General features: G+C 41.3%; 3 protein-coding genes across 5 annotated transcripts; 2 read left to right on the top strand and 1 right to left on the bottom strand.

The window, feature by feature from the left end:
* Positions 1-158: 158 nt before the first annotated feature.
* On the bottom strand, positions 159-11,838 carry rfx1a (regulatory factor X, 1a (influences HLA class II expression)). 3 transcript variants are annotated; one of them, XM_062408718.1, is made up of 18 exons: positions 11,703-11,838; positions 9,701-10,081; positions 9,467-9,576; positions 9,284-9,379; positions 8,597-8,691; positions 8,081-8,504; positions 7,173-7,354; positions 6,356-6,475; positions 5,941-6,077; positions 5,695-5,813; positions 5,386-5,492; positions 5,127-5,278; positions 4,315-4,412; positions 3,788-3,937; positions 3,170-3,378; positions 2,643-2,796; positions 2,505-2,550; positions 159-2,418 (listed from the first exon to the last, which is right to left on the bottom strand). In XM_062408718.1, exons 2-18 carry the CDS (start codon positions 10,059-10,061, stop codon positions 2,258-2,260), a joined length of 2,721 nt encoding a protein of 906 aa, XP_062264702.1. In that variant the 5' UTR covers positions 10,062-10,081; positions 11,703-11,838; the 3' UTR covers positions 159-2,257. The 3 variants fall into 3 exon arrangements, with proteins under 3 accessions (XP_062264702.1, XP_062264704.1, XP_062264705.1); XM_062408720.1 differs by having other exon boundaries at positions 7,173-7,348; XM_062408721.1 differs by having other exon boundaries at positions 8,132-8,504.
* Positions 11,839-13,826: 1,988 nt separating this feature from the next.
* rln3a (relaxin 3a) lies at positions 13,827-15,443 on the top strand. Its single transcript, XM_062408576.1, has 2 exons — positions 13,827-14,163; positions 14,767-15,443. The coding sequence occupies exons 1-2, from the start codon at positions 14,004-14,006 to the stop codon at positions 15,045-15,047; spliced, it is 441 nt and encodes a 146-aa protein (XP_062264560.1). The 5' UTR covers positions 13,827-14,003; the 3' UTR covers positions 15,048-15,443.
* A 1,464-nt stretch (positions 15,444-16,907) lies between these two features.
* On the top strand, positions 16,908-26,981 carry il12rb2l (interleukin 12 receptor, beta 2a, like). The gene is made up of 15 exons (XM_062408736.1): positions 16,908-17,057; positions 17,348-17,446; positions 19,282-19,429; positions 19,524-19,675; positions 19,863-20,005; positions 20,110-20,251; positions 20,831-20,907; positions 21,021-21,258; positions 22,659-22,853; positions 23,016-23,120; positions 23,243-23,377; positions 24,760-24,921; positions 25,002-25,056; positions 25,270-25,378; positions 26,135-26,981. Exons 2-15 carry the CDS (start codon positions 17,374-17,376, stop codon positions 26,471-26,473), a joined length of 2,073 nt encoding a protein of 690 aa, XP_062264720.1. The 5' UTR covers positions 16,908-17,057; positions 17,348-17,373; the 3' UTR covers positions 26,474-26,981.
* Positions 26,982-27,225: the final 244 nt, after the last annotated feature.

The raw sequence follows: 27,225 nt of genomic DNA, 5'->3' as shown, positions 1-27,225 counted from the left end.
CAGCAGAATCCAGGAAGTCATGATGCGTTTTACACACAACGGAGCAAGATATTGGCTGCGAGTCAGAAACTATCCCGTTCTCATCCTTCAGCCAGAGTTTATAACACAGTGATGTAGGTGGAGAAACGACGGTGAGAAAAATCAAATCGACACCAGTGCAATTTTAAAAATTCTTTAATTTATATCTTTAAAATTAAAAACATCTGAATTGCATTCTACCACCTCCAAAGGCACAGTCATACTTAGAGCAGACCAAATTCATAAAACACTGCCACTGAACATTTTTTTTTTTTCTCAAGTTTGTTTTTTACATTAGAAACAATAAATTATAAAAAGAAATGACTAAACATTTGTCTTACCGGGTAAACAATGGGCATTCTAAATGCTTTGGGACATTAAAAGACTGGAGTGATATGTACTGTCCTGCCGTGGTAGCATCAGACTCCATGTGAGGATGATGTGCTGGTTTGAGGCGGGCGTTGCCCGTCAAAGATGTGCACTGCAGCAATTTCAAGACATATGCGTTTCAAATCAGGAAAAAGGAAATGTTTACAACAACCAATCTTGATGAACAGTGTAAGAACATGTATGTTTGAAGCCAAACAAAAGCCATTGGCGGGAGTGCGGAATCGCAGAGAGAGATGAGGGAGATGAGCCTCAGTGGACTGTGCAGGGAGAGCAGACAGAGATTTCCCCTCTCGCAAAATTCTCTGAACCACACTGAGCGGAGCACTGTACACTGTAAAAACAAATACCTAAGACGTAAAGGATTATTGAAAAAAAGATGGACTCTCTCGGAGCTTTAAAGACAACAATCGAAAGTGTGCAAAGAGGCAGGGTTTGTGGAAAAGTCGAAAAAAGGTATGAGATAGGACTGATAACTGAAGGTACAACCACAAATCAAGAAAGCACACATAGGCTGATTACAATGTGTGACAACACAGCACCATACACGGCACGAGAGGTTCACTTAGTGACAACAAAATTCAAAATAGTGGATAAATATACAGCAGAATATAAGTATATCACCGTTCTTACTCAGGCACAGTCCTCCTTAAAACATAGAGAAAATTCATAAATGACATGATCTGGGATCAAAGTAAAAAGGTTTGGCACACACATGTGGAAAAATGCATCAAAATAAGGCAAGAAAATGATATTTCAAAGAACAATGAGGCCACAGAGGAGCTTAGTAGATGAGCAGGAATGAAGCACTTTAAATATATGACACGTACAGTACCTCTCTCGTGGAACTAGCGGTTCGACAAAAAGAGAAAGGTTTTTTTTTTGCAGCAACTAATGAGAGCCCCTATTCTACAGCCGTAGTTTTATCTTTACAAGTGTGTGTAGCAGCCGCGACAGGCACTCCAAGAACACCACTAGGATTTCATTACAGGCAAATCAAACAGAGAAGCTACACGTCTCCCAAATCAACAACATTTGAAAAGCCTTGGAAAATATCTACAGAGGAAACCAGTCAACACGTGCATGACTCACAATCACACAACCAGACAGACAGACACGCACACACACACAAAAGCAATGTTCAGTCATCCTCCAGAAAACACATTAGAGCGGTGTGACCCCTCACACTCACAAACACACACGAAGACACACTAACACACACACACACACACAATCCAAACCACCTGTCTTTTACAAATGTGTTTTTCCTTTGAATGAATTAGTAACTAAATTCAGCAATCACTGACTGTAAAAGGTCCCGACCCACACCCTCTAGAATTTACTTTTACACACACACACACATATCACATTATTTTCAAGATCACTTTGATACGGCAGTGACGGTTTCAGGAGGATCCAGGGTTAGCAGATGTTTCTCGACAAGGCTACAGGTGGAAATACAAAGAGGAACGAAAATGACATGCCTGGATTTCAGTTCATATTTTCAGAAGATCGTACGACTGAGGGTGAAAACGCCTTGTGTTTTTGAAACCACTACCTGTTGCAGAAACAATGATTTTGTATTGAATCAATGGTGCCAACAGGTAGTCATGCCATTCAGGCAGCAGCGGCTACTGAAAGAGCGTGGTTTGATTGTGCGTGTGTGTTTGTGTGCGTGTACGTGTTTGTGTGTTTAAACTAGTGGGAAAGTAACAGTATGCAGCAAGGGGTGTGCAAACACATTTACAAGATCTATTTACATGTTTCAAGTGTATAAATTAGTGTTCTTTGTACATTTAAGTGTCTGTATGATTAATATAATCAGCCCACATCTAGCAGTGTGACTCTGTGGTTAGTCGTCAGCTGATCCGGTGGTGAAGAGGACTCTCTGGTCAGTCCTGGCCAGCTTAGCAGGCGGCTCCAGAGACTCTTCTCCAAGCACGACCCCGTCTGGGGGAAGACAAAGCTCCTGACCATCGTCGTCACTCTCCTCCTCCTCCTCCTCTTCCTCTTCTGGCATAGACAAGGGTAAATAAGCTGGTCAGAAACAAAGCTTGGAACATGATCATAATCTGAGATATTGTGAAGAGTGTAAGTACCTTTGTCAGGATCCAGCTGGTTTAGACCTCGGCCTAAACTGGCAAACTAATAGCAAGAAGGGAATTTGTTAGAATGGCTTACGTTGTATATTTAATTTATGTGTGTCTTTGTGTGTGAGTGTGTGTGTGTGATGGTACCTCTCCCATGACAGCGATGGGGGTTTCTCCTTTAGCTTGGGCCACTCTGTGCTCAATCAGGTAGTACATGTACTCATCGTAGAGCAGGCGGATCAAGTGAAAGGAACCGAAACTGGCTGCACTCCGCAGGGTTAAGTCCCTGATCACCATGGAACTGGAGAGCAGGGACGGTGGGAATGAAGGAACTGTTACAAATACATTCAGGAGCTATATCACATCTTCTCTAACCAGAAACAGGAAGTACTCAGTGTTTCACAATGACAAAGTTCAGAAGGTAAAGAATGAGTCATCTCCACCAAATTCAATGTTCCTTGTTCCTTAATTACCTCAAATTCCTTATTTTAGATGAACATGTGAAGATAAACTAATGTAAAAGATAATCTTGGCTACTTAATTAGCAGGGCTGCAACTTACAACTGTTCCCAATATCTATTAATCTGCCATTCTGTTTCTTTGAGAAACTGGGACCAGAGACAAATTCTTGGCCCCCAAAGTTTCAATTCCAAAATCTACTTTTATCATCGCACCTGTAAAAGGACCACTTGAGCAGGAAGAGCTTAGCGGCCTTCGGGAAGGTAGAGCTGTGCTGGTAGGGCTTTAAGACCTGGGAAACTACGCCATCCAGCCACGCAGCCCACTGCTCCAGGGAGTTCTGCTGCTGAAGGGTCAGCTTGAAATCCTGCTCCAGCCGCTGCACAACGCGGTCTTCACACCGGCACACCCACGAAGCCTGCTCCTGCAAAGGGCAGACAGGACAGGTCAGCGTATCAGTAAGAGGCTGTCACATCTGGCATTAGTTGCATCATTTAGATAGATAGATAGATAGATAGATAGATAGATAGATGTATACTTTATTAATCCCGAAGGAAATTCAGTTAAGTAAAGTATCAGTAAAGTTTACACAGTCTACACTTTAAACAGAAGAGGGAGGGCAACTATAGACAGTTCTCTACTACCAGCTGAAGGAAGGTGAAAGAGCATTTCTGAGAAATGACACAGAGCTTGTTTCACATTTCCTTGAGAGGGAAGTTGCACAAAAGACAGAATTTCTGTCACAGAAACCTCAATAAGACTACAGCCTACAGCAGTCACAAACACTGAAATTCCTATGAGGTGACATGCATGCTGTCATAAACTAAACCGACCTGGACGTTTGCAAAATCAACGCGGTTGAGGTCCGAGAGCATCTGGTTGATCTGAGCTGTGTTCTGGAGGACAGCGCGGGCAGCCTGGGCGAGGTGGTTCAGACTGGTGTAGCGACGCAGTGTCTGAGCAAACGCATTGGCTGAAGTTACCTGAGAAAGCATGTCATGCAAATAATGAAAGATGGGTCAGATATCAAAACATTTACACGCTTCATTTCAATAACCTGGAAACATACAAATAAGTCAGCGAACAACCATATTTACCAGCTTTGGGGTTATTTCAGTACTTAGGTCTTCATGAGTAGTTCCATGTTATTGATTAAGTGTTACAAGCATTTATTCAAACAACTTTTCAAGATCAATCATCCTGGTGAATAAGTTAATTTTTGCAATTTAAACTGTGAGACTTGTTATGAAAAGGCAAAAGTTACTACACACAGAGATTTTTTATGCTCAGAGATATTCTCAAAGAGAAATTAGTTGCACTTATGTCACATATGTTTTCTTTTGTAGCGCTCTACAAGTACCTTGATTCGGACCATCTCCTCTGGGATGTTCATCATGGCATTGGTCAGCCAGCTCTCCAGGCTCTTGGCGAAATTACGGATGGCTTGAGTTAAGGCACCTGGGAGAAGGAGGAAGAAGAGAAAAGAAAGTTTAATCATGTTCACTTCAGATTTCCTGAGAATGGGCCTAGGTCAATGATTATCAAACACAAGGTTCAAATGGAGTGAGGATTTGCAGGATCAACAGATGTCTTGGTCATGTACTGTATCATATAAAATTACTTTTATGTAGTTGAATTTCTATGAAATTATGAGATGAGGTGGGGGATGACCCGAGGAAGAACCCATTCAAATGTCCAGTGGACCGGGACAAACAGGTGGATACAGGAATGGTTTCCTTACTTTAGCATGGCAACATCAGACGCTAGCCTTGTCTGTGGTATGTGTTCTCTCCATGTGCCATTTATAGATTGTACATGTGAAACGTTGACCTCTGTTCTCTCATTACCTCCGCTAGGGCGGTTGTGCTTGATCTGGATCTTACGAATTTAAAAGTGGTTTCAGAATGGGACAGTTGGGCCTTTGGATGTATGTAGGGACATTGTAGTTCTTAATAGTTCCAGGAGTTGACACCTGGCCTTAAGAAGCCCCGTTACCTGGGTATTTCTATTGGCATGTGCTGTAGGTATGTAGATATACAGTATGCTTTAATCCCAACCGGAAGCCAAGTTTAATTTTTTCATTATTTATTAGCTGATATTTCTTTGTGGTCACTTTCACAGCAGGAAAGTCAAGGTGTATTTTCCAAATTCATACTTATTGTAGGGCCTTACTGGGGATGGGCCTGAGGACATCAGGGATGAGGATCTCCACCAGGCTCTGGTACAGGCTGTTGTCACAGTCACGGCTCCAGCGCAGCACTGGGTCATACTTGCACAGAATCACCAGGCAGGATTTAGGGAGACGCTTCTCTGACTCATCATGACTGAAAGACACGCACACAGTTTGTAAATGAAATGAAAATAGCACTGCTACTGCCACAAGGACAGAAACTGAATTCTGAATGTTTGGCTTAAATATTTAACCACTCACACAGCCAACGTGGGATCTCCATCCTGGCTCTGGCTGAATCTCCAGAAGGTCTTCCACAGTGTCTCCACCAGGGTAAACTGCAGGTTGACCATCACATCAAGTATGGCCTGAAAGAATGAACCCAAATATCTCATACATCACTGACTGATAATGAATGACCGAGCACACAATGTCAGGACTATGCTTAACTGCTGGACTTCATGTGTGATGTTGGCTGAGAACTTTGACTCTCTACGACTGACTCGATAGCCACTGGATAGAAAAGTCACTCATTAATACTCACTAACCAGTGTCCTTTCAGCTGCTTACCTCACAGTGCTCTCTGTACAGCAGCTGAAAGCTCTTGATGTGCTCCAGTTCGATACCCTCCGGCAGAGACTTCCCCTGAAGGTCGATATCTGCGAACTCTGGTAGAGATCTAGACGCATCTGAAACACAGGAAACGAGATAACTGGATGTGAGAAATCACATCACGTGCATAGAGCAATTACATGTTCAATCACATTCATTAAGCCATTACTGTCATAGCTTCAGATATTTGTTCACTGAACACACCTAAGAACTGCTGGTACTGTTGAACTTGGGTGCTGATGTCCACGTGCCCTGACCCCTGTTGCTGCTGCTGCTGCTGCTGGCCTGCTCCTGACGCAGTGCCGTTTGTCATTCCTTCCACTTTGTGCACAGGCTTCAACCTGGTGGGAACAAGGAGTTATCTACATGAGACTGACTAGATATATATTCAGCAAAAAAGAGAGATAAGTATTAAAGTGAAAAGAAGTAACAATTCTGTGTTATCATATTAACAATAAAAGTTGCTTGGAACTCCAACAGGATTTTTGAAAGAACATAAAACAGTGTGAGAGACGGGCAGAAAACATGAGTCAGCGCTGTGGCCATATAAAGGAATTGGAAAGAGAGGAAGAAAGCAACAACTGAGAAATGGAACCAGGAGTGGAAACTATGTGTGTACCTCTGTTTCTGTGAAAATGGCTGCTGCCTCATGGCCAGATGTTGCTGGTCTTCCATCAAACGGAGAAGAGAGGAACCTGCCTTGATCCTCAGGCCATAGTAGTGGTATTTTGAATTACCCCTGTCAGGAACAGACAAAACATGTTTTCACTTGACATTGAACATATTACGACACATTAGGTCTACAGAGACAAAAGCAAAGGGATGTGAGAGGAGCAAGTTTATATACATGCATATCTTTAATTTCATAAAATACAATAAACAACCAGACCATGTGGTTTGACAATTTGACATATATATATAACCAAACGTTTCTAAAACGTCAGTCTTTCTCACTCTCTTCGCCTATCAACTCACTCACACACTGTCTGTCTCCATCTCTACCCACATTTCTTCCTACACTAGTTCTACACAAGCACCTCTGCAGATATTCCTGAAAAAATTCTCCTTTGCTCTCCAGCAGGAAAAAACTTTTCGTGCATGCACTTTTTGAGATCAATATGGATTACTTGTGTGTGTGAAATAAATTGTAAGCCGCGTAGCTGTTCTCTACTAATGTGCTTCGCTTTTCTGTCACTTTTCTGTCTGTCTTCTTCCCTGCTCTCTCTGTGATGTCACAGTAACATTCAAAATTTCTATAACATAAAAGATTTTCAGCAGAAACCAACATAATGGAAAAATACATTCAAATTATTCACATTAGTAAGATGTCAATAAAAACCCTTCAGTGTCAACTGGGGAACTTGTGTACTAAAGGGAAATAAGTGTGCATATGGTCTATTATGTCTTATATAGCGTTGTCTGATCAGCCATCTTACCGAGTGCCCAGGCGTCGTGTGCGTAGCCCCATGAAAACAGATCTAATGAGTTTCCCAAAAGAGGCAGCATTAACAGGCTCTAGTTTCTGCTCCTGACAGTGCAGCAGATAGTGGCAGTAGAGGGTGGAACGGGGCAGACTCACTCCTTCAGCTGTCTCATAGTTGTCCAGCAACCACTGTACCTGACAAACAGGCAGAGAAAAAAAAAGAAATAGCTGGTGCAGTTAGCAAAGAAAATAGATTCAAATGGAAAAAAAGACACTCATACTGTATGTGCACACATAAACATACATGCAAATTTGCAATTGCATTACACTTAGTTTTCAGCTATATATATACTGTACATGCGCACACAGTTTCCAAATCTATAAATTATACAAACACGGAAGACTTCAATCACATTTTCAGTTTGTTGATCGTTCGGGAAGGAAAACACATATACATTTGTTTGCGTGCCGTGGCATTCAACTTTGGTATGCAATGGATAAATGACCTGTAATACTGATGGGATGTTTGCTAGACATAAGTTGTTATCAAATGGGAGTTCTGTAAGATGAATTTGACATGAACAATATAATGTTGGGGCATTTCAGGCAAATCAATAATGCCCCTCTTCACATGCACGCTAATGATATGAAAATGATGAAGTCATGGTTTTGTTTTCTATGAGGAAATCACAATTAAAAATTCTGTATGCTATAACAACTGTTATTGTGATCAACAATAGTATGTTATCATATCACCCAGCAGCTCACATTTTCTGGTTCTAAAATGAATCTCTGTATTTTTAATTGTGCTTTCCACTTGACCAAACTCTACTGTGATGCGATGTCAGTGTGTGCCATTAAAAGGTTGTGTTGATGAGAACAAAACGAGAGGGAATTCCTGCGCTTGGCGCCTCTGCATACCTTCTTGTCTGCCGACGGCACGCTACTCTCCTCGCCTTCTGTAATACTCACAGTGGCTGGGGAGGCGCGGGCGGTGTGTGAGTAGTTCTGACTGTTGCCAGCTGCCCCTCCGCTGCTGCTGCCCAGCATGTAACCCCCCTGGATCACATAGCTGCCTGCTGTGCCACCATTGGTGCCTGCCCCATCCCCTGCCCCATTGGTGGTGCCACCTGTGGTCACCAATGTGGCCCCTCCCCCTGCCGCAATAGTGGGCTGTGCCACAAACATGGACACGCCCCCTGTTGTGCCAGCCGTCACAGAGACGGTAAGAGGAGTTCCAGGGGTGGAGGCCTGAGAGCCTGAAGTTGGCTGCGCCTCATAATACTGGGCAGCTGTGGTCTGGGTGTACAGGGGTGTGTCAGTGTAAGGGAAGGCGCTGGAGCGACTAGATAAAAGACAGAGAAAGAGGTGTTAGAAAATACAAAAAATGATATCTGGACCTATCTTTGTAAATGACTGATGCAGTTTGGTTCTGACATGGTGCTGGTGGTGTAGGTGGTGTCTCCTCCTTCCACATACTGCACTTGATTGGTGTAAACATGTTGAACTGGCACTGGTGTGAGCTGCTGGACCTAAGGAGAAGGCAGACGTGGACACACACAGACAAACACAAGCGCACGCATTAAAGAAATCGCTCCTTGGATACTCCCATATTTCCTGTATTGCCACAGGGGGATCCTACCGGGTTTTACATACTTTGCCCTTTATGTTTTTAACTTGTCTAACTGTCTAACTTTCCAAACAGACGGTTGATACCCTCAACTCAATAGCAGGAATCCATTGTGTCCCTTACCTACTTTGAAAATTGATGCAATGTCTTGCATTACCGGTGACTGGTAATACTGAAGGCGATCCAAGGGGAGGTAGAGGAGCTTTCACTGATTTCCAAGTCCAGGCACTCTAGATGATCTTTCTACCTGACTTAAGCTGTTACTGCTCTGGTAGGGAGGAGCTGGAAGCCGACAAAGGCAGGTTTGACCACGAATGTAATTAGTTGACTAATAGTAAGCCAAAATGTGCATATTCTATACAGGTCACATGTGATACTGTTTTGTAGTATAAACGGTGATGACCAGGGTGTAAGATAATGATGGTCTTGCAAATGATGGTCAGACATCATATTAGACCACCACTCTTGAACTGTGTTGGAGGGTTGAAGCTTACCTCCTGGCTGATATGAACAGGCTGTAGACTGGTGACACTGAGCTGGGTCCCTGGCTCAGTCTTGGTTATCTGGGAGGTGGCCTGCACCACAGACGTCTGCTGAGATAAGGACACAATCTAGTTTTAAGAGTCAAGGAAACATTTCCTGGTGTGCTTGTCTGGGTGTGTGCGAGTTTATTCCACCTGTTGAGCCGTCTGCACCTGTTGAACAACCTGTGTGGGAACACCTGTCTGCACCACAGCTGGAGGAGGACTAGAGTCCGACAAGCTGTCACTTGAGTGAAGGGAGCCCTCTGAAGGACATAGAGCAAATGTAAGGACACCACAAGCAGAACACATTATTCGTTTTTGCTTCCATCAATGGATGACAGCAAATAGATAAATTATAGAACTTTTTCAGGCATGAGAAAGGTTTACCTGTGACTGTTACAACGATGTACTGAGGAGTGGTTTGAGCATTTCCAGTCTCTGAAGGGGAGCCCTGGATTTCTGCCGTCACATACTGAGTCTGAACGGACTGGGCCTGTGCTGCGGGCTGAGCTTGACCACCAGCTGCAGGCTTCTGAATGATGATGGAAGTGGCTTGCTCAGTGGGAGCAGTTTGGCCCGTGGGTGTGACAACAGTGGGAGTAGCCACAGCAGTCTGAATCTCAGCCAGAAACTGAGGGGCAGTTGCAGGGGTGGAGCTGGCATCGGGCTGCCCAGGTGTGACGGTGACACCAGTCCCCTGGGATTGGGCTGCCGGCTGGATCTCGCCTACGTAGCCTGCGGTGGCCATTACAAGAGCTGGGAGTCACCCTAGGACAAAGAAACATGTGACAACTTTATACAAATATCAGAGATGCTTAATATACAACAGTTTGTTCCTGGTCACTTATGCCAGGGAGGTCATGTTTTCATTGTTGATTGTTTGTTTGTAAGCAGGATTACACAAAAACTACTCGACAGTTCATCATGACACTTAATGAAAGGATGGAGGATAGGTCTGGGAAGAGGCCATTCAGTTTTGGTGCGGATCTAAATTAGGGGGCAGAACCAGAAAAAAAATGCCATTGCTAATTTTCACATATTTAGGGGGTTGGTATCGATAAGTGTGTACATTTACATTTACAGTGGTGCCGATCCAAATTAAATTGTAGATCTTGTGGATTGATATGAGGTTTGATATGGGGATTGTAGATTGTAGAGAGGAGGAGGAGCACTGCTGGGAACACGCATTTCAGTGTCTCGTTACTTGAAATGTGATCACACAAAACCTGTGGCCTGCTGTCTCACACATACACACACAGCAGGAAATAACACAATCCAATTGAGAATAACCCCCCTCACCACACTTCATTAACTCTGCAGTGTTTTACACAGTTGTGCTTCCTGTCAGACACAAAATAATGTGAGATAACACATGCTTATAACGTATTAGACAAATGCACAATCCCTCCCCTGGTCTTTTCGCTTCTTTAAGCATTTCTTACATTTATACACAAATTCAACTACTGAAATCCAATTCCTTGTATACCTGCGTGGCAAAAAAAATCAAATTCACATTGATTTTCACATTTTGTGCATGGACTGATTGAAATGTTTTCTACACAAGGGATTCTACGACAGTGAACCCTGTTGTACGCAAATGAAGTCGCTTCACACGACAAAGCTGTGACAAGCTGAATGAAAAGCACCTGCAGAACACCCCCCCATCAGTCCCCCGCAGCCCCCTCGATGCTCGTCTCCGCCCCTGGCCCCACACAGCCGTCTCCACTTCCCCCATTATCTCAGATTGCTCCATTTCTCTCCTTTAACCCTGAACTGTCTGAGCAGTGACTCTCTGAACTGGACTGACCCACACTGGCCTCCCTCCCAGTGCGGTCGACGCTGGTCACCGACTGGTTTGATGCTGAATTAACCACTGGCGGGGGGGAAATAAAGCGAAAAATGTGTTGAACCGACATCGACTCCATGTTAACGACACGAGCGTCCGCTTTCAACCATCATATTTGCACGCGCGTGTGTCTGTCGTGACATCACGGGGCGCGCGCTAGCTAGCTAGCTATCCGGCGAAGCTAGCTGGTCTCTACAACAACCCGCCATTTTGTACCTTTTTGCATTTGACATCGCCATAACAACGGCCTGCTCGAGTGTGCGTCTGCGGCCGCGTCGTCATGACACACAGACACACAATCCGCTGTCACACCCGAACGAGGAGCGAGCACACAAACGACCCCGTTCATAGGTGGAAAACGGACACACCGCGGAGTGGTGTTCGATACCCATGGCTAGCTCGCAAGGCTAGACCCGGCTAGCCCTGTGGAGACAGATGCCTGTTATGGCTACTGGAACAAGAGGGAGGGGGGGGGATTCAGCTGAATCATTAAACCGAGATATGAAAAATGAAAAATCATCCCTGCGTGTAAAAGAGCGTCACCTCCGGTTCCACGTGTGTGTTTCCCGCCACCGGTGAAATGTCTTCTTTTATTGTTTTAGTTGATTCGGTTGTTGTTGTTGTTGATTCTCGTTGCTGGGTTCTCGTCGCCAGGGCTACCGTGGCTATGGCGCTTCTCGTCCTCACCAGGGCAACTGTTGCTACCCACCCGCTCCTTCCCCCCCCTCCCCGGTCCCCCGTCCGGCGCGCTGATTGGCTGGAAGGCGAGGACAAATTGTCTTAAAGCCACAAGGACAGAATTTAATTTGTCGTTTTTTCCCACTACAGAACAGTCCACGCCCATTTGGGGAAAATTTCCCGACTGTCCTGGAAACAAGATGTCAACAAATTCATGACCGAACTGAACAATTTAAAGGTTCAGCGTGTGTAGAATTTAGTGACATCTAGTGGTGAGGTTGCAGGTTGCAGCTGAACACACACCACCTGACCCTCCCCTTCCATCATGACAGAGAACCCGTGGAAGCTTTAGTTGTCACGAAAAAGTCCAAAGGTGTTTAGTTTGTCCAGCCCAGGCTACTGTAAAAATACCTGGCAGTCTCCGTGGAAAGGATCCTCTCCCGATGTAAACATACATATTTGCAAAAAAAAATTCTTTAGGCATATATATATATATTGTATATATATTTTGTTTGTGTAATATTTTGAGCATTGCTAGAAGAGAGGCTGTGACCCAAATATTTCATTGCCAGTGACTGCTACATGTTATTGTTTGTGCACATGCAAAACACTCTTGAATCTTGAATCTATCATATTTATGTATAAAGGGCCCATTCCAGGGTAAAGACAACAACAATTCACGCAATTCTGATGAAACACACGCCACTTGTGGCACAGGATTGACAATCGGCAAACTGTAAGTAATTTCTTAGCCATTACTTAACAGAATGGGTATAGAGAGGCAACGTTTCTGAAAGCAATTATTTGAAGTTATTATTACTATTAGTAGTAGTTATCATTTCTTAAATTACCGCAGAGAATATAAGTTGAAATTTTGTAGTTTTGTGGTCATTGTACGTAATAAGATAGTCCCTAGCATTTTGATATTGCGCTTATGACCGCCACAGGTCACTTCTTTGACACTGTGTTAATGAGTGTCAGGGTGAAACACCTTCCTCAAATGCCATTTTTGTTTGCATGTCATCCTCACATTAATTACAAATTCATCATCCCCATTGTAATCTTCCAAATGGGCGACCTTTGGCTATGGCGATACTCAGATAAAAATGTGTTTTATTTCAGTCTGACTCATAATAAGACTTCTTTGTTATCTGAATTTGAAAATGTCACTGGTCCTGTCTCAGTTCACCTTTGGGAAAAGCAATTTTCAAGAGAAAACGAAAATTATACATGTGGAAGTTATACCTGGTCATGTGTAGCATAAAATGGCTAAGCTGATATAAATAATTATGATATCATTCACCATGCCTTGAATATATCCCCGTAGTGGTGTCTATGAGTGTTAAATGTTATCAAAGGGAATTCATGTAAACATGCATAATTAGGCCGAAAAGGATTATTCCATGTATTCAGATAATGTCAGTTCACTATTATTACTTTCATCGATTTTTATTTTTTAAATAAATTCCAATTTGTAACACTCTTCCTGTAGGACTCTGTTATTTGATGATACCCGATCTATTTAGTGTGCCGGTATTCATTCACAATAAATTGTATTTATTTCACACTTTAGTTTGTTTGACTAATTTATTTAGCCTGTAAAGTCCATGCATCCTACACAACAACAAGTGGCGGCTAAAGACCATGAAAGATGGTTTCATAGTGCCTACATACATTATAGCATTTATATATATGCAAATGTGGAAAATATACAGAGACAGAGAATTGTAATTGGTCAGTGTGCTAGATGTTTCATGCATAATCACCACATGACCCAACGTTTTACATATTAAATGTAAGTTTGATCTGATGACATCATTATATTATTATGAGAAACCAAAGTGCTTCACATGCTGAAACTCTATAAGATCATAGGGGCCTCTGATATATTTGTTAATTATGCCACCTTTGGTCTGCTTTTTGTCTCCATAAAGGTCACTGACTGTATCTGTTTTTCGAATCTGTTCTCCTCACGTAGAAGGCCTGCAAGTGCGTACGTAATATGTATGTCTCCCTTTCACGGCTCGAAACCCCTTTATAAACCATGCCTGGGTCACCTAGAAAGGCACAGCTCTTGCAAACCGGGAGGCAGAAAGCCAAGTACTGCTCAAAGCAAATAATCGACCGTCATTTTAACCACGCCATCTTGAATTTCCTTGGGACGCTATGTGGAAAGCTGTGGCACTCGCTGTGTGTCTGCTGGTGGCTGGGGTTCATCCCAAGGAGGACCCAGCTTATGCGGTGAAGCTCTGTGGCCGTGAGTTCATCCGGGCGGTCATCTTCACTTGTGGGGGATCACGATGGAAACGATCACTCAGGAGCGCAGGTGAGAGCCGGAGGTGCCACATCTTCACCACCTTGATATGTCTTTTATTTGGAGCTGATTGTTCTTCTGCTGATTTTATAAATGCTTACATTTTTATTATTTGACATTAAATTATTTTTAGTTTATTTGTATTACTTGCACTGATGTATTACGTTTTACTGTCCTTTTGTTGAACCATAACACCTGTAAAGCACTTTGGTCAACCAAGTTGTTTTTGAATGTGCTATATGAATAAAATTGACATTGACATTTATTATGTTGACTGAAACATGTGAATTGATTGTGTGAGATTCACGTGCTCTCAATTTCCAATAGCATCATAATTTATGATTACTTTAGATTTGTATGAAATATCTGTGTGTCCACAATGAAGTAGTAATTGTGTGAAATTGGGCAGAAAGACATTTGCTGATGACAACTTCAATAGAGGGTGAAGGAAATTTTAAATTGAGAAGGACAGAGAATACTTGAGAAATAATGAAAAAATGTAGACTATGCTGAAATCAGAGAGCTATATTTGTCATCTACAAGGTTATGAGATGTGACTTGTGACCTGTGTACTGGTGAAACACCCTCGAAATATTCTTTTAACCTCTGCCGCAGATGACTCAGAGGACCCGTTTAGCTCCCGTCAGGATGAGTCCTTCGAAGGCTTGAGTCCCAACTCGCTGGAGAGTCTTCTCCAAAGGAACAGAGATCTTAGAGTCCCACCTAGAGACAGCCAGGACGGAGTGTTCAGCAGGCCGACACGCTCTTTCATCACTGAGGAGATCCTGGAGGCCCTGCGCAAGGCTGACCGCAAGGGCCGCGATGTGGTGGTGGGTCTGTCCAATGCCTGCTGCAAGTGGGGCTGCAGCAAGAGTGAGATCAGCTCCCTTTGCTGAGAGTTGATCTCCCGGCACATTGCATATATTAATATGCACACAGATACACAAATACACACACTCAACCTTTATTCAATGCACGTAAATCCTATAGCATTTATATTATTTTAAAGCCTGTGTCTTTCAGTTAAACCATTATAGGAGCTGTAAGAAATGTTGCATTGTTTGCGTCTGAACGGAAAGGGCTGTCATGTGTTAAAAATGCTTTGTGATAAACAGCCCAATTTATTTATTCTTAAATCCATACAACTGAATTTAACGATTTTGTATTTTTGCATTACTTTTTCAATTGTGCACCTTAGAACTCAATGGAATGAAAGTCTTTTTCGGATCAACAGCTACATAGATTGTCACTAATGTCTAAAAATGTCTTGTTTGTAAATTAAAAGCCGAATGTTAGTAACTTGCTTTTCTTTTTTGAGCGACCCATAATAAAAACAATTATGTTATTAATATGTCGTCATTCCTACATTACCATAGCGTAAGGCTCACTTTGCCTAAAATGTCCTGTGCTTTCATATTTTACATTTGATATAGCACAGAGCGAGAGAGAGATTTTCCGTGGCAAAGGTAATTAGATCCGAAGTAAAAGTTTCTAAATAAAAATTCAACTTGAAATTACAACAAAAGAACAGAAGTATTTTCCACAAAATGTACTTAAAATACCCAAAGTATAGGTTCTTTATGTGCATATAAAACAACATTTTATAAATACAACATATACTATTATACTTTATATTAAAATAAACTATGGTAACTATGATTGCATCAATGTGTAAGCAACACTTTCCAGTTAGAGCTTGTTTTATCTACTTAATATACAGATAGGCTTTGTCAGTGCCAGCCCCATTGCCAAGATGTATTGTAGGAAAACAAACAAAACAAAAAAAGTTTTCACTTCTTCATTAAGGATTGATAAATGCTTGTGTGTGTGTGTGTGTGGCGTCAGGCATTTAGTTAAGATTACAGTGAGGGGGCACTGGTCCCATGAGTGTCCTGACTGAGACACAGGTACAAGATTGAGTGTGTGTGTTTTGTGACTTCTTGTCCCATACCCTAAATGTCCACTGTTATCCTCCTGCCAGGAGCCACGTTCACGGACAATAAGGCTTAAAACATAATGTAAACATGACACCATTTCCAGTTGAATTCCAATGTTGGACACTTGGATGACACCACAGGAGCAGTATGAAGTCTTTTATGTGTTTCTTTGCTGTAGTTTACTTGAGAATCCGTTCCAAAAGTTCCTTCAGTTGATTTGGATTTGGCTGAATGTCCAAACGTGTTTTGTGGACTCAAACACTACATAGGCCTAGTGGACAGTATATAATGATTTTTGGTTGAACTATCCCCTTTAGCTTTAAAAGGATAGTTCACTTTTTGACACCTTAAAGTTTGTGTGTGTGTGTGTGTGTGTGATTGACATTAACATTGACATGTAATAAGTTGACTAAAACATGTGAATTGATTGTGTGAGATTCACCATGCTCTCAATTTCCAATATCATGATCATTTATGATTACCACAGATGGGTATGAATTAACTGTATGTCCACAATGAAGTAATAATGTGTGAAATTGTCCAGAAAGACATCTGCCGATGACAACTTCAATAGAGGGTGAAGGAAATTTTAAATACAATTTCTGGTTGACCTATCCACTTTAGCTTTAAAGCTTAAAGTTTAAACTTAAAGTTTAAGGTCTAAAGGTGTTAGACACAGGCTACGTCACAGTCTACATATACACTGCCTATATATATATATATATATATATATTTAGTCGAAGGATGGCTGCTCAAACTTGTGTACGTGTGTGTGTGTGTGTGTGTGTGTGTGTGTGTGTGGGCGCGTGGGTTTTTGCCGTCACTGGTACTTCCAGAAAAGGGCGGGCCTTCCCGGCTCACGGACCGAGCAATTCGACCTCACTTCAAAACAAACTTCACGGATTCCATGGTCCTGAGTGTGATTCCGACAGGATGAACCAGCGGCAGCTCAGTGCGTCTCATAACGAGGTAAACGATCCGCAGCAGCTCCTCGTAGTCTGAGACGGAACAGTAACAAGGAACCGACGGTGGAAGCTTCCGCTGTCACACAGACCGTGTGGACTGTTACTGTAGATATACCGCATGGACATTAGAGTTGTAGTTATGCTGTCTGTGTTTAAGCGTCACTCAGCCTGTGTGTGTATAACAAACCGAAGCTGTGTATAATATCCACACATTCAGCTGCTAGAGTCGAAAGCGTCTGTGTTGGCAAATACATTAACTTCATGCATGTGCGTGTGTTCGGTGTGTTTCAACAGACACCACAGGCCTGGCTCCAGATGTGATGGCCACACTCAGGGAGAGGTGGATTCTGTCAGTCCTGCTGGTCCATTTACAGACTGGTTTAGCTGCAACAGGTAGACTTTACCGAGGCTGCAAACATGAACATGAACGTGTGTGTGTGTGTGTGTGTGTGTGTGTGCGCGTGTGCGAAAGAGAAATATTGCCATTTATACTGTGTTTCCTCTCAAATGTATCATACTTCTTACTTTTGTTTATCTTCAGTTTGTCTTTCTTTTAAAGTCTATTTAAAGCAGTTATACGAGTTATGAGAGAAGTCCATTATATATAATATAACGCTTATGCATAGTGTAAACATCTTGAGGAGGTATGACCCTCAGATCGTTGATCTACCTCAGATGTGTCACATGTTTTGCTCTTCAACAAGAGGTTGTTATTCTCTGCCTGCAAAGTAGAGTTTCAAACCGCTGCCTTCACTCAAGAGCGACAATATAACTTATACAACCTAAAGGAGAATGAAAACGACATCCATAAGATATATAGAAAAGATAAAATCGATGGTATACCTGCACTTCTAAATGACTCACCAGTAAAATATACTGTAGATGCTCTATGCCGTTCTATGTTTACATGATGGTTGTGTTTCAAAGCATTGTGGTGAGTGTTTTATGTGCATGACGTGTTCTGCCTATGCTGAGGCCATTACACCAAGCTTAATGTATTTTGATAAAGGTTGCCACCATATGCAGGTCACACTCCCGTTATGTTATTATTACATTACATGTCATTTGGCTAAACGCTTTTGTCCAAAGCGACTTACAATTAGTACAATCAACATTCATGAGGGGCCATTTTAGGGGTTCAGTATCTTGCCAAGGACACTTCGGCATGCAGATGGGAGAGAGTGGGGTTTGAACCGGCAACCTTCTTGTTGGAGAACCACAACTCTAACCACTAGAACACACCGCCCATGTTATCTCATTTGTAGACTACTGCTATATGATTTTAACAACATTGTTCGTCACTAAAGAGGAAGTGGTGACAAAAAAGGGCTGCAGTTAGTGTTTATTTCCTGTTCATGCCACCGGCCACATGCTTTTCTGCACCATGTTGCATGCATGCATTAAGTTCCGCTAACAGTCTACAGGCTTATGAGAAATGAGTCAAGGTGATGATCCTGGAGTAATGAGAAAAAAAATGTTGGTATGTGGGCTTCAAGGAATAAGGTGACTTGTAGCTGTTCCTTTTAGCTTTTTTATTTCCCTTCTTTAGTGACTGTCTTTGCCATCATATAAATTCATCTCACAAAAAATGTATATAAAAAATGTGTTTGCATTTCTTTGCTAAAATAAATCTGTTGATGGCAATTTGGCACAGCAGGTTTATATATTTTTTTAGGTGTAGAGGGATTTTACATGTTTCTATACTTTAGGGCCATTTAGTTTCAACAGTTCATCATCTTAGACTTTTCATTAAATATGTTGTATGGCTCTTGTATGTCAGTATCTTTGCTTGCTGTGACAAATGTACATTTTTGATTTGAACATTTCAGAATGCCACTGGATCTGAGTGTGTGGTTTTGTACCATAGACAACAAAAACCTCTCTTTAATAAAGAGAAAAACATACCTCTTCCGACTTTACCTTGAATAAAAAAAAAAAAAAAAAAAAAAAACTTTTTGAAACTAACACTTTAGTAGCACTTAAATGGCTCTTACTTATAGCACTTTGTAGTTTTGCTTTATTTGAAGAAATTGTATTTTCTTGATTCTTGTCGTCCTTGGTATGTACCCTCGGGTTTGAATGCACTTATTGTAAGTCGCGTTGGATAAAAGCGTCAGCTAAATGAAATGTAATGTAATGTAATGTAGTTACACCCACCTAAAACTAACACTTATCGTGCTCAGTCTTTGATGAAACAGCTTTTCTTACAAGTTCCTCTCTCCATTTAGGCCCTCCTGCTCCTCCCTCTTATCCTGACTGCTATATGCCATGTGATGAGAAAGGCTGCAGTGCAGATATCCACTGTACTTGTGATCCAGGACCGGACCCTCAGATAACCACCAACTACAGCCTGCACTGGGGCACAACAGACAGCGAGTAAACAGACATTATAGGTTTGATGACAGTAATGTGAATTACAGTATTGTGTCTTTTTTTTGTATTACTCCATTTGTCCTGTTTTGTTGTCCAGACAGGGGCATGTGACCTGTCCGACCAGCTCAATAAGCGTTATCCATCGTCAACACTTCCGCAGCCATGGAGAACTTCATGTATGGGTGGAGGCTAAGAACGAGCATGGTTCTGCCAAATCTAGGGAGAATGTCTTCAACACAAAAGATATCAGTGAGTCTGTCTTTTGCTTCTTCTAATACTTTTAGGATCATTATTATTCATTAATACAGACAACCCATCCAGAGTTGATGCCTCTCTGATGAGCAGGAAAAATAATTATACCAACTCACAATTTAGTTTCAAAATGTGATTCATAATTCTGATAACATTGTTTTTACATATGTTTTTCTGTCTCAAGTCAAGCCACCCTCTCCTAATATCACCCGAGGACAGCAGGAGCCATTAGAGATCGAGTGGGGTTTCTTCTGTGGTGAGCCGCATCTCTCCATGGGATCCTGTGACATCCGAAATCGGGTTGAGGGAAACCTAGTTTGGTCTGAGGTGTCTTTTCTTAAGATATTCATTTGCATCTTATTTACTTCTCTTACTTTGACTAATGTCATCACAATTAAAAGCATGCTCAATATATTTTCCCCTTCACACAGCATGATACTGGATACCATCAGACATATACACTTGAAAGCCCCCTGCCTGACACACTCTATGAATTTCAAGTTCGTTGTGACTGTAGCGAAGGGTTAATAAGTGACTGGAGTACAAGCCACAGGATAAGGAGTGCGGAGAAAGGTGAGTCCTTGTGTGCCTCCGAGTTGACAAAATGTGTGTATGTGCTGAATAGTTCCACATTTTGAGAAATGGGTTCATTCGTTTTCTTGTCAAGTGCAAGATGAGAAGATTGTTACAAGCTTCATATCTGTTCAATAACTAGAGGGTGTTTACCTCTGAGTGCATTCCTCTTCCAAGGTGGAATTAATTCTGGATCCAACAATCTATTTTGAAATGCTGCAAATGCTTTCTTCATATATCTCTGTAGCTTTGAGATATAAGTTGAAACTGCCTGTACCTTAATTAATCCTAATTATTTTAGCTACATAATGGTAGCTGTTGCTAGTTCCTACAGCTCTATTTGTTACCATACAATAACTGAATTATAAACAGCTTAAAATACATATTTTTGTTCTCAGAAACTGGATCATTATCTGGATCCGCATTAAAGTCTATATGTTTTAGCTTGTGTCTCTTAGAAAGTATTTCTTGTAAAGCATTTTATCTTGCAATGTTAAAAAAGTTAAAAGATTAATAAAAAATCTGATGGTAATTCATGGTAACTTTTTTTTCTCAAACAAAATGTCTTACCTCCTTCAGCCCCTGTTGGTAAGCTTGATATATGGATGGACTGTGGGCTGTTGCCTGCAAGCAACGACTGTTCTCTAACCTGGAAGGTAGGTAAACAAATGATCCACAATCACTTTTCTCTGACTAGAATAATTGACTGGAATCTCACTTTGTGCACACTCACCAATTGCTATCTTGTCCTTGTCTTTATCCCATCCAGACGCTTCCTTTATCTCAGGCATGCGGTGCTATTGTGGGATATGAGGTTAAATTGTTTTACAATAATTCCACATGGAATATGCTGAATTTGTCTCCAGCGGAGGCAAGAGGCCCGCTGTTGTGCAATGAGACGCAGTGCCGCCTTACCTGCTCTCTAAAGGACGTATCATCAGTCAGTGCATCAGCCCTCAACTCTCGTGGTGCTACTGCTCCATCTCATCTAGCTATGCCAAATCCAGGTATCAGCTTCCCAGAATTAATGATGTCATCAAAGTATGAACAATTTTCAATCAGAGGCTGTATTCACATCCCTTTTCGTCTGAACGTCTCTTCCATCTGGCTAACTAATATAAATATTGGGCATTTCAAACATAACAATCGTTCTTCTACAATTGTTGGTCTAAGTCATTTAGTGTTTTAGATCCAAAAGCACCTGGGATCTGTGAGAAAGTTCAGAAGAAGCTTATGTCCTTAAAACCCGGTCCCAGTCAGTCAGATCCTGCAGGAAATGAGCTTCATAATGTCGGCTGTTTGGACAAAGAGGACATTAATTCACTTTTTAGAGCATTTTGATGGGGAGTGGGTTGATAATAACCAAACAAATATTTAATAATCAGAAAAAGAATCTTTAAACCAGACATACAGTATTATTACATATACATTAAATAATTACTAAATCCAATAAATAAACCTATCGAATATGTCTAGAATTTCACTATAAAGATTTTCATTTAATTTGTTAATATAATCTGAATATCTGTACCTATAGTACAGTGTTAATTTTGGCAGCTATTTTTGATTTAGTCTTAGTCTGTCTTTTGACGAAAATGCATATTAGTTTTAGTCACATTTAGTAATTTTTATTCTTCTTAGTTTTAGTCGACAAAAACTAATTCCATTTTAGTCTAGTTTTATTCACATTTAATAGCCACATTAAACTCCTTTTCTATAAAAACATATAGCTGCAGCCTAATAGCTTAAAAATATATATTTAGTTTTAAATGTGAAAACAAATAGGGAGAGCAGGTCAGACTGGAGGCGAACACAGAAACTGAACATCGGTACAAACCAACTGCAGCTTCTGCTCTGATCAAGAAGCTGCAGCGCTGATCTCTGAGCAGCTGAGACCAGAGAAACTCTGGTTTTCACTGTTTCCATAGTTAAGAAGCAGTCAGTCACTGAGAGGCTGCTCATAGAGAACGAATTCTGCTTTCACTGTGTCTATCTGAGCGAGTGCGCGGGGCGGGGGGCGGAGCTACGGACCGGAGCGCTATCTTGGGCGCACACACACACAGACACACTCAGTCGCCCTCTACTGATACTTCATGACGGCCTGATACGATGATGTTTTAAAAATGATTGTGACTTAGTCATCCACCAACATTTTCGTCTCGTCTCGTCTCGTCAACGAAAATTAAAATAGATTTCGTCATAGTTTTTATTTTCAAAGATTCGTTTTCGTTACGTCTTCGTCTCGTCTTCGTCATGGAAAAAGGGTCGTTAACGAATATATTTCGTCATAGTCTTCGTCAACGAAATTAACACTGCTATAGTATTGAATTATTCTTTAATTGAATTTATTTAGTCTTGTATTTAATTATAAATAATAATAATACAATCTAATTTGTCTCTTGCTTAGGTAAAGATGAAGATGTAAGAACTATAAACCTCAGGATGAATGAAGAGAACCTCACTGTGGCCTGGGATCTGCCCTCGAAGCCCCTCTCCAAACTGAAGGAATATGTGGTGCAATGCAAACAAGTGGAGTCACGTCTAGGCCAAGGATTTGATTGGGTCAAAGTGACCAATAACCAGACAACAGTGTTTTTTAAAGGTGTGTTTGAGTTGGATGTTTTCATATTGATAACAGACAGAATTGGCAACAAAATAAAATGTTTAGATTGATAGATTATTAGTGGGTTTTACGTGAAGATTAAACCTTTTTTTGCTCATCTTAAAGTGACTGTTTTACTCTGTTGTGTGTCTCCACCTACAGGTCACTTTATAAAGCACACTCCCTTCCAAGTGTCACTGTTCACAATATCCCACAACATGACAGTCCGCTACCTTTCATCAGTCATTGGATATTCTCTTGAAGGAAGTACGTATTCGTGCATTGTTCCTGGGCTGTCTTTCCTCTTGCTAAATCTGAACCCTCATCTCTCCTCATTAAGTGGAAGATAATCTTGTGGTCTTCTTGTCCCTTTCTCAATCACTTTTCAGTTCCCTCCAGTGTGCCCTTGTTTCAAGCATTTTCTATTGGTTCCACTTGGGTGACCCTGTTTTGGATGGCTGTTCCTTTATCCAAGCAGAATGGGGTGATTCAGTACTACCTAATAGGATTAGGTGAAGAAAACGGTACGGACTGTAACAGTATACACATTATTATAATAATTGAAATGCTATAATGTGATATTTTATTTAATAATTTGTTTGAACCTTTTATCATTAAGGAATTGTAGGGAACTGTTAGATATATTGAAGATATATTTGTTTGATTATTTTAGCCACATAAGTGGGTCTATGGATGGCAATGTTGGACTTTCAGTAAATCCACCATTCAGGTGATGGCTAATAGATGGAGCTAAATTTGATTCGCATAGATTTTATATAAAGATGCGCATCATGACAAGTTTCCCAAAAGTGAACCCAAAGCGTCTCCATGTCAGTGGATGGAACGTGGACCAAAATTAAAAGTCAAAATACGTATACGTATTATGTAAAATTAATATTTCCTAAATATAGTTCCTGTCATTTTAGGTAGGAAATACAACACTGATAAATGTCAATGCAACATTGTTTTTAATTAGTTGCTTGCTGCTATAAAAACAGGGTTAAATGACATGATTGACAACAGAGCCTGACTCACGATTGCTCTAGTGTGTGTCTAGGCGGAACCTCTCTACTGCAGCCCCATCCCCTGAACACTGTAGCGCAGACCCTGGCATTTGTAAAATGGCAGAGTGCATATCTGTGATATTTAAAAGGGACATATTATGAAAATTCCACTTTTGTAGTGCTTCTACACGTTAATTTGGGTATCTGGCATGTCTAGCGTCCCAAAAACTCTGGAAAAAAAAACCTCCCGCGATTTGCTGTGGTTCCTCTATTTCAGAAACGATACGCCCGAGTGCGTTGAATGGGATTACAACCAAAATAAACGTCATAGTCACACCATGCCCATGTAGGGAGTCTCGATACATGGCCTTGGACAAGTGAGCTAATGCTAGCCGGTCTCCACCAGCCCGGTTAGCTCGCGAGCTAATGCTAGCCGCTATCTCCCTAGGGGCTCCCCCCAGCTAGCGTTAGCTCGCTGCTGCTACCCGTCAGACATTTAAGTGGCCGCCAGCTCAAGCTCCTACTGCTCCCACTGCGAGGCTGCGCTGGGGAGCTGGGGCCCTGGCAGCCAGGCTCATCGGGGCTGAGGGGGGCGAGGCACTCAAAACAGGTCAATCTGAGGAGGGGTGTTTTAGACAGGGTAAAAAGGGTGCTGTTTTAAATGATCCTTGTGGTATTTTGACCAAAATATGTTACAGACATTTCATTAAGACCCAAAGGAACCATATCAACTGTGGTAAAAGGGGCATAATATGTCCCCTTTAAATAAACACGTGTTATTGCATGAAAGAGAAACATTTTAGTAATTTGCAAAGTGAAGAAATAGCATTGTGTGTTTTTTGTGTCTCAGCCAGCTCTTCTACAAATAATTGACCTTACCTTTATCTCTTTGTCTCTCCTAGTGTCCAATGTGACTGCACAGCCCCAGAGTCCAAATGGGACTTATACGCTGAACCTTCTGAGTCCAGGTCAGGAGTATGAGGTGTGGATAAGAGCTGTAACTAAGGCCGGGCCTGGAGCAAAAGCCACCACAACGTTCAAAACTAAACAGAGTGAAAATTATGGTACAGCATCACATCGTTTCACTCACGTTGACACATGCATTGGTTTATTTATCTCATCCAATTTCTCTCTCTCATTTCAGATCTTCTAGTCCTGCTTCCACTATTGTTCAGTTTAATATGTGTTGCGATTGTCTGGTGAGTATTTCTGTTAGTAGATATATTTTAACCATCACAAAATCCTTCACTGTTATTCATTGACAAATCTATAGTAACAGTGGAGATATTTAACCAACAAAATAACTTAAGGTTGCTATAACTAATCATGCATATGAAATATTGATGTGAGAATTTGGGATTGTGAAGAAATTTTTGTCTTATGCCTCTTGTTTTTTTACTTTTTTGTCTTAGCGTTTGCTTGGTAGCAGAAAACAAAATGTGTCACCAGGTGAATTTATTGTTCAATGGGAAAGTGCCAGATCCCCGCAACAGCAACATCTTCAGAGGGATGAAGCACCAGGTGAGAAACTGATTTCAATTATAGGATTTCTTCTGAGCCTGGTTTAATCTCATAACAGGGTTTGCACTGAATGTCGAGCCTGAATAATGCATTTTTTTTGTTTTTCTACTGGTTACTGCTTAACCTACTTACAATGACATGCTCTCTGATGTGAGGAAGTCCTTTTTCCTACTATGTGGTTGCAAAAGATTCTCTGTTTCCCACAGAAATAGTTGCAGAATCTTATAGTATTGAAATATATATAACAGGGTTTCTGCAGGGTCTTACATTTTTTTTTCAAAAGTTAAAATATTACACACTATGTCTTAAATATATTTAGGTAGGTCTTAATGTCTCTGCTTAGGACGCTGTAATAAAACAAATTAGACCAATGTGGAACTCATAACTGATACAAACACCTTGGTCAGAGTTTATCGCAGCAGACTCAGCTTGGCTGTAGGAAAGATTATGAATCCTTCCTGTCTCTACCTGTGGTTCCCGCGATATTGTTTTGAAGGTATACCTTTTCTAGGCTTCTTCATATCTCCCGTGCTTGACATAGATCTTCTGTTTTATTTATTTTATTTTTAAAAAGTCCTGCATTTAATTTGGTAAAAAACTGAGAAACCTTGTGCTAACCTATGTTTCTTTATATATAAATATATTAATGTAGAAGACTTGTAAATGCAAGAGTAGTTTTGGTCCATTTTGAAACTTGCAGGCTGCCACAGTCTAGGTAATTAATTGGAAACACTGGTGTGTGTGATCTTCCTATAGATGATTGACCCATTTAGCTCGATCTGCATACCCATCACCGAGCCGCATCCCAATATCTCTGTTTTGGAGGTTGTTAAAATCCAGCCTGATGCTTTCAAGTCCACGCCGAAGGAAACCTCAGACCAAGAAGAGCCGAGGGAGAATGCCGTCACAAAGGAGTGTGGCAGGGTGGACCACAGTCATGGACGAGAGGAGTACAGCAAGATGGTTGACTCTGATGAGGAGAGGGACAGAGAGGAGGACAAGGAGGATTGTTGGAGCTCATCAGAGGAAGACGAGTCTACAACAGGTTATGAAAAGCACTTCATGCCCACTGCCTTGGAAATACTGGACGTTTGAAGATGTCTCCATATTGCTCATTGGACATTTACCTCAGATGTATGTTCATTGTTTTTTTATAATGTGCAAAATTTGGATTTTTAGATGATGCCCTCTGTGCAGGTTTCTGTAGCTTTCCTCTGCAGGACCCTGGAGGCTGGACTCTTTTATATGTTTATTTTTTAGTTTTACCATTTTGTCATCATGTTGGTTTTTCCTATTTCAGTTACAACTTTTGTCGTTCCCCATTTTGTCTTTGTATTGAGCCTGACTGTGAGAATTCAAAGCCATTGTTTTTTTTAAGAGGCAGAAATATGACAACTTTTTCTATAAACTGACAATGAAATCTACGAATTGATTCTGTCTGGAACCCTAATATACTTGACATCAAGATCACCCACCCGCCAACCTGAAGTGGCTTCAGAGAGGCACTCTGACTGAAGATCCTGCTCAGTTTTAAATGAGCATCTGAAGACCTCATCTCTGGAGATTTATCTATAAAATGTTAAAATAAAATTCCTGGAATGGCGCTCAGTCAATCGCATTGCACTGCCAAACAGTCCTCTGTGCAGGAAAAAGGAAGTGGGGTGATTATGTGTATTGATATGTACAAACGCACAGACCTCAAAACCAATTAAACGATCCATCAGGAGGATTGTCTTATTTTATTTTATCTTTTACATTAGTTACTGATCAATTTCATGGATATCTCATAGGACCATTCAACATCACAAAGAAAATAAAAACACTTGAAACTTAAACTCCTCATTCGA

The sequence above is a fragment of the Platichthys flesus genome, chromosome 16 (assembly GCF_949316205.1).
Source record: "Platichthys flesus chromosome 16, fPlaFle2.1, whole genome shotgun sequence".
Taxonomy (NCBI): domain Eukaryota; kingdom Metazoa; phylum Chordata; class Actinopteri; order Pleuronectiformes; family Pleuronectidae; genus Platichthys; species Platichthys flesus.
Note: the sequence above shows the minus strand (reverse complement) of the source record. Positions and strands in the feature narration are given on the sequence as shown.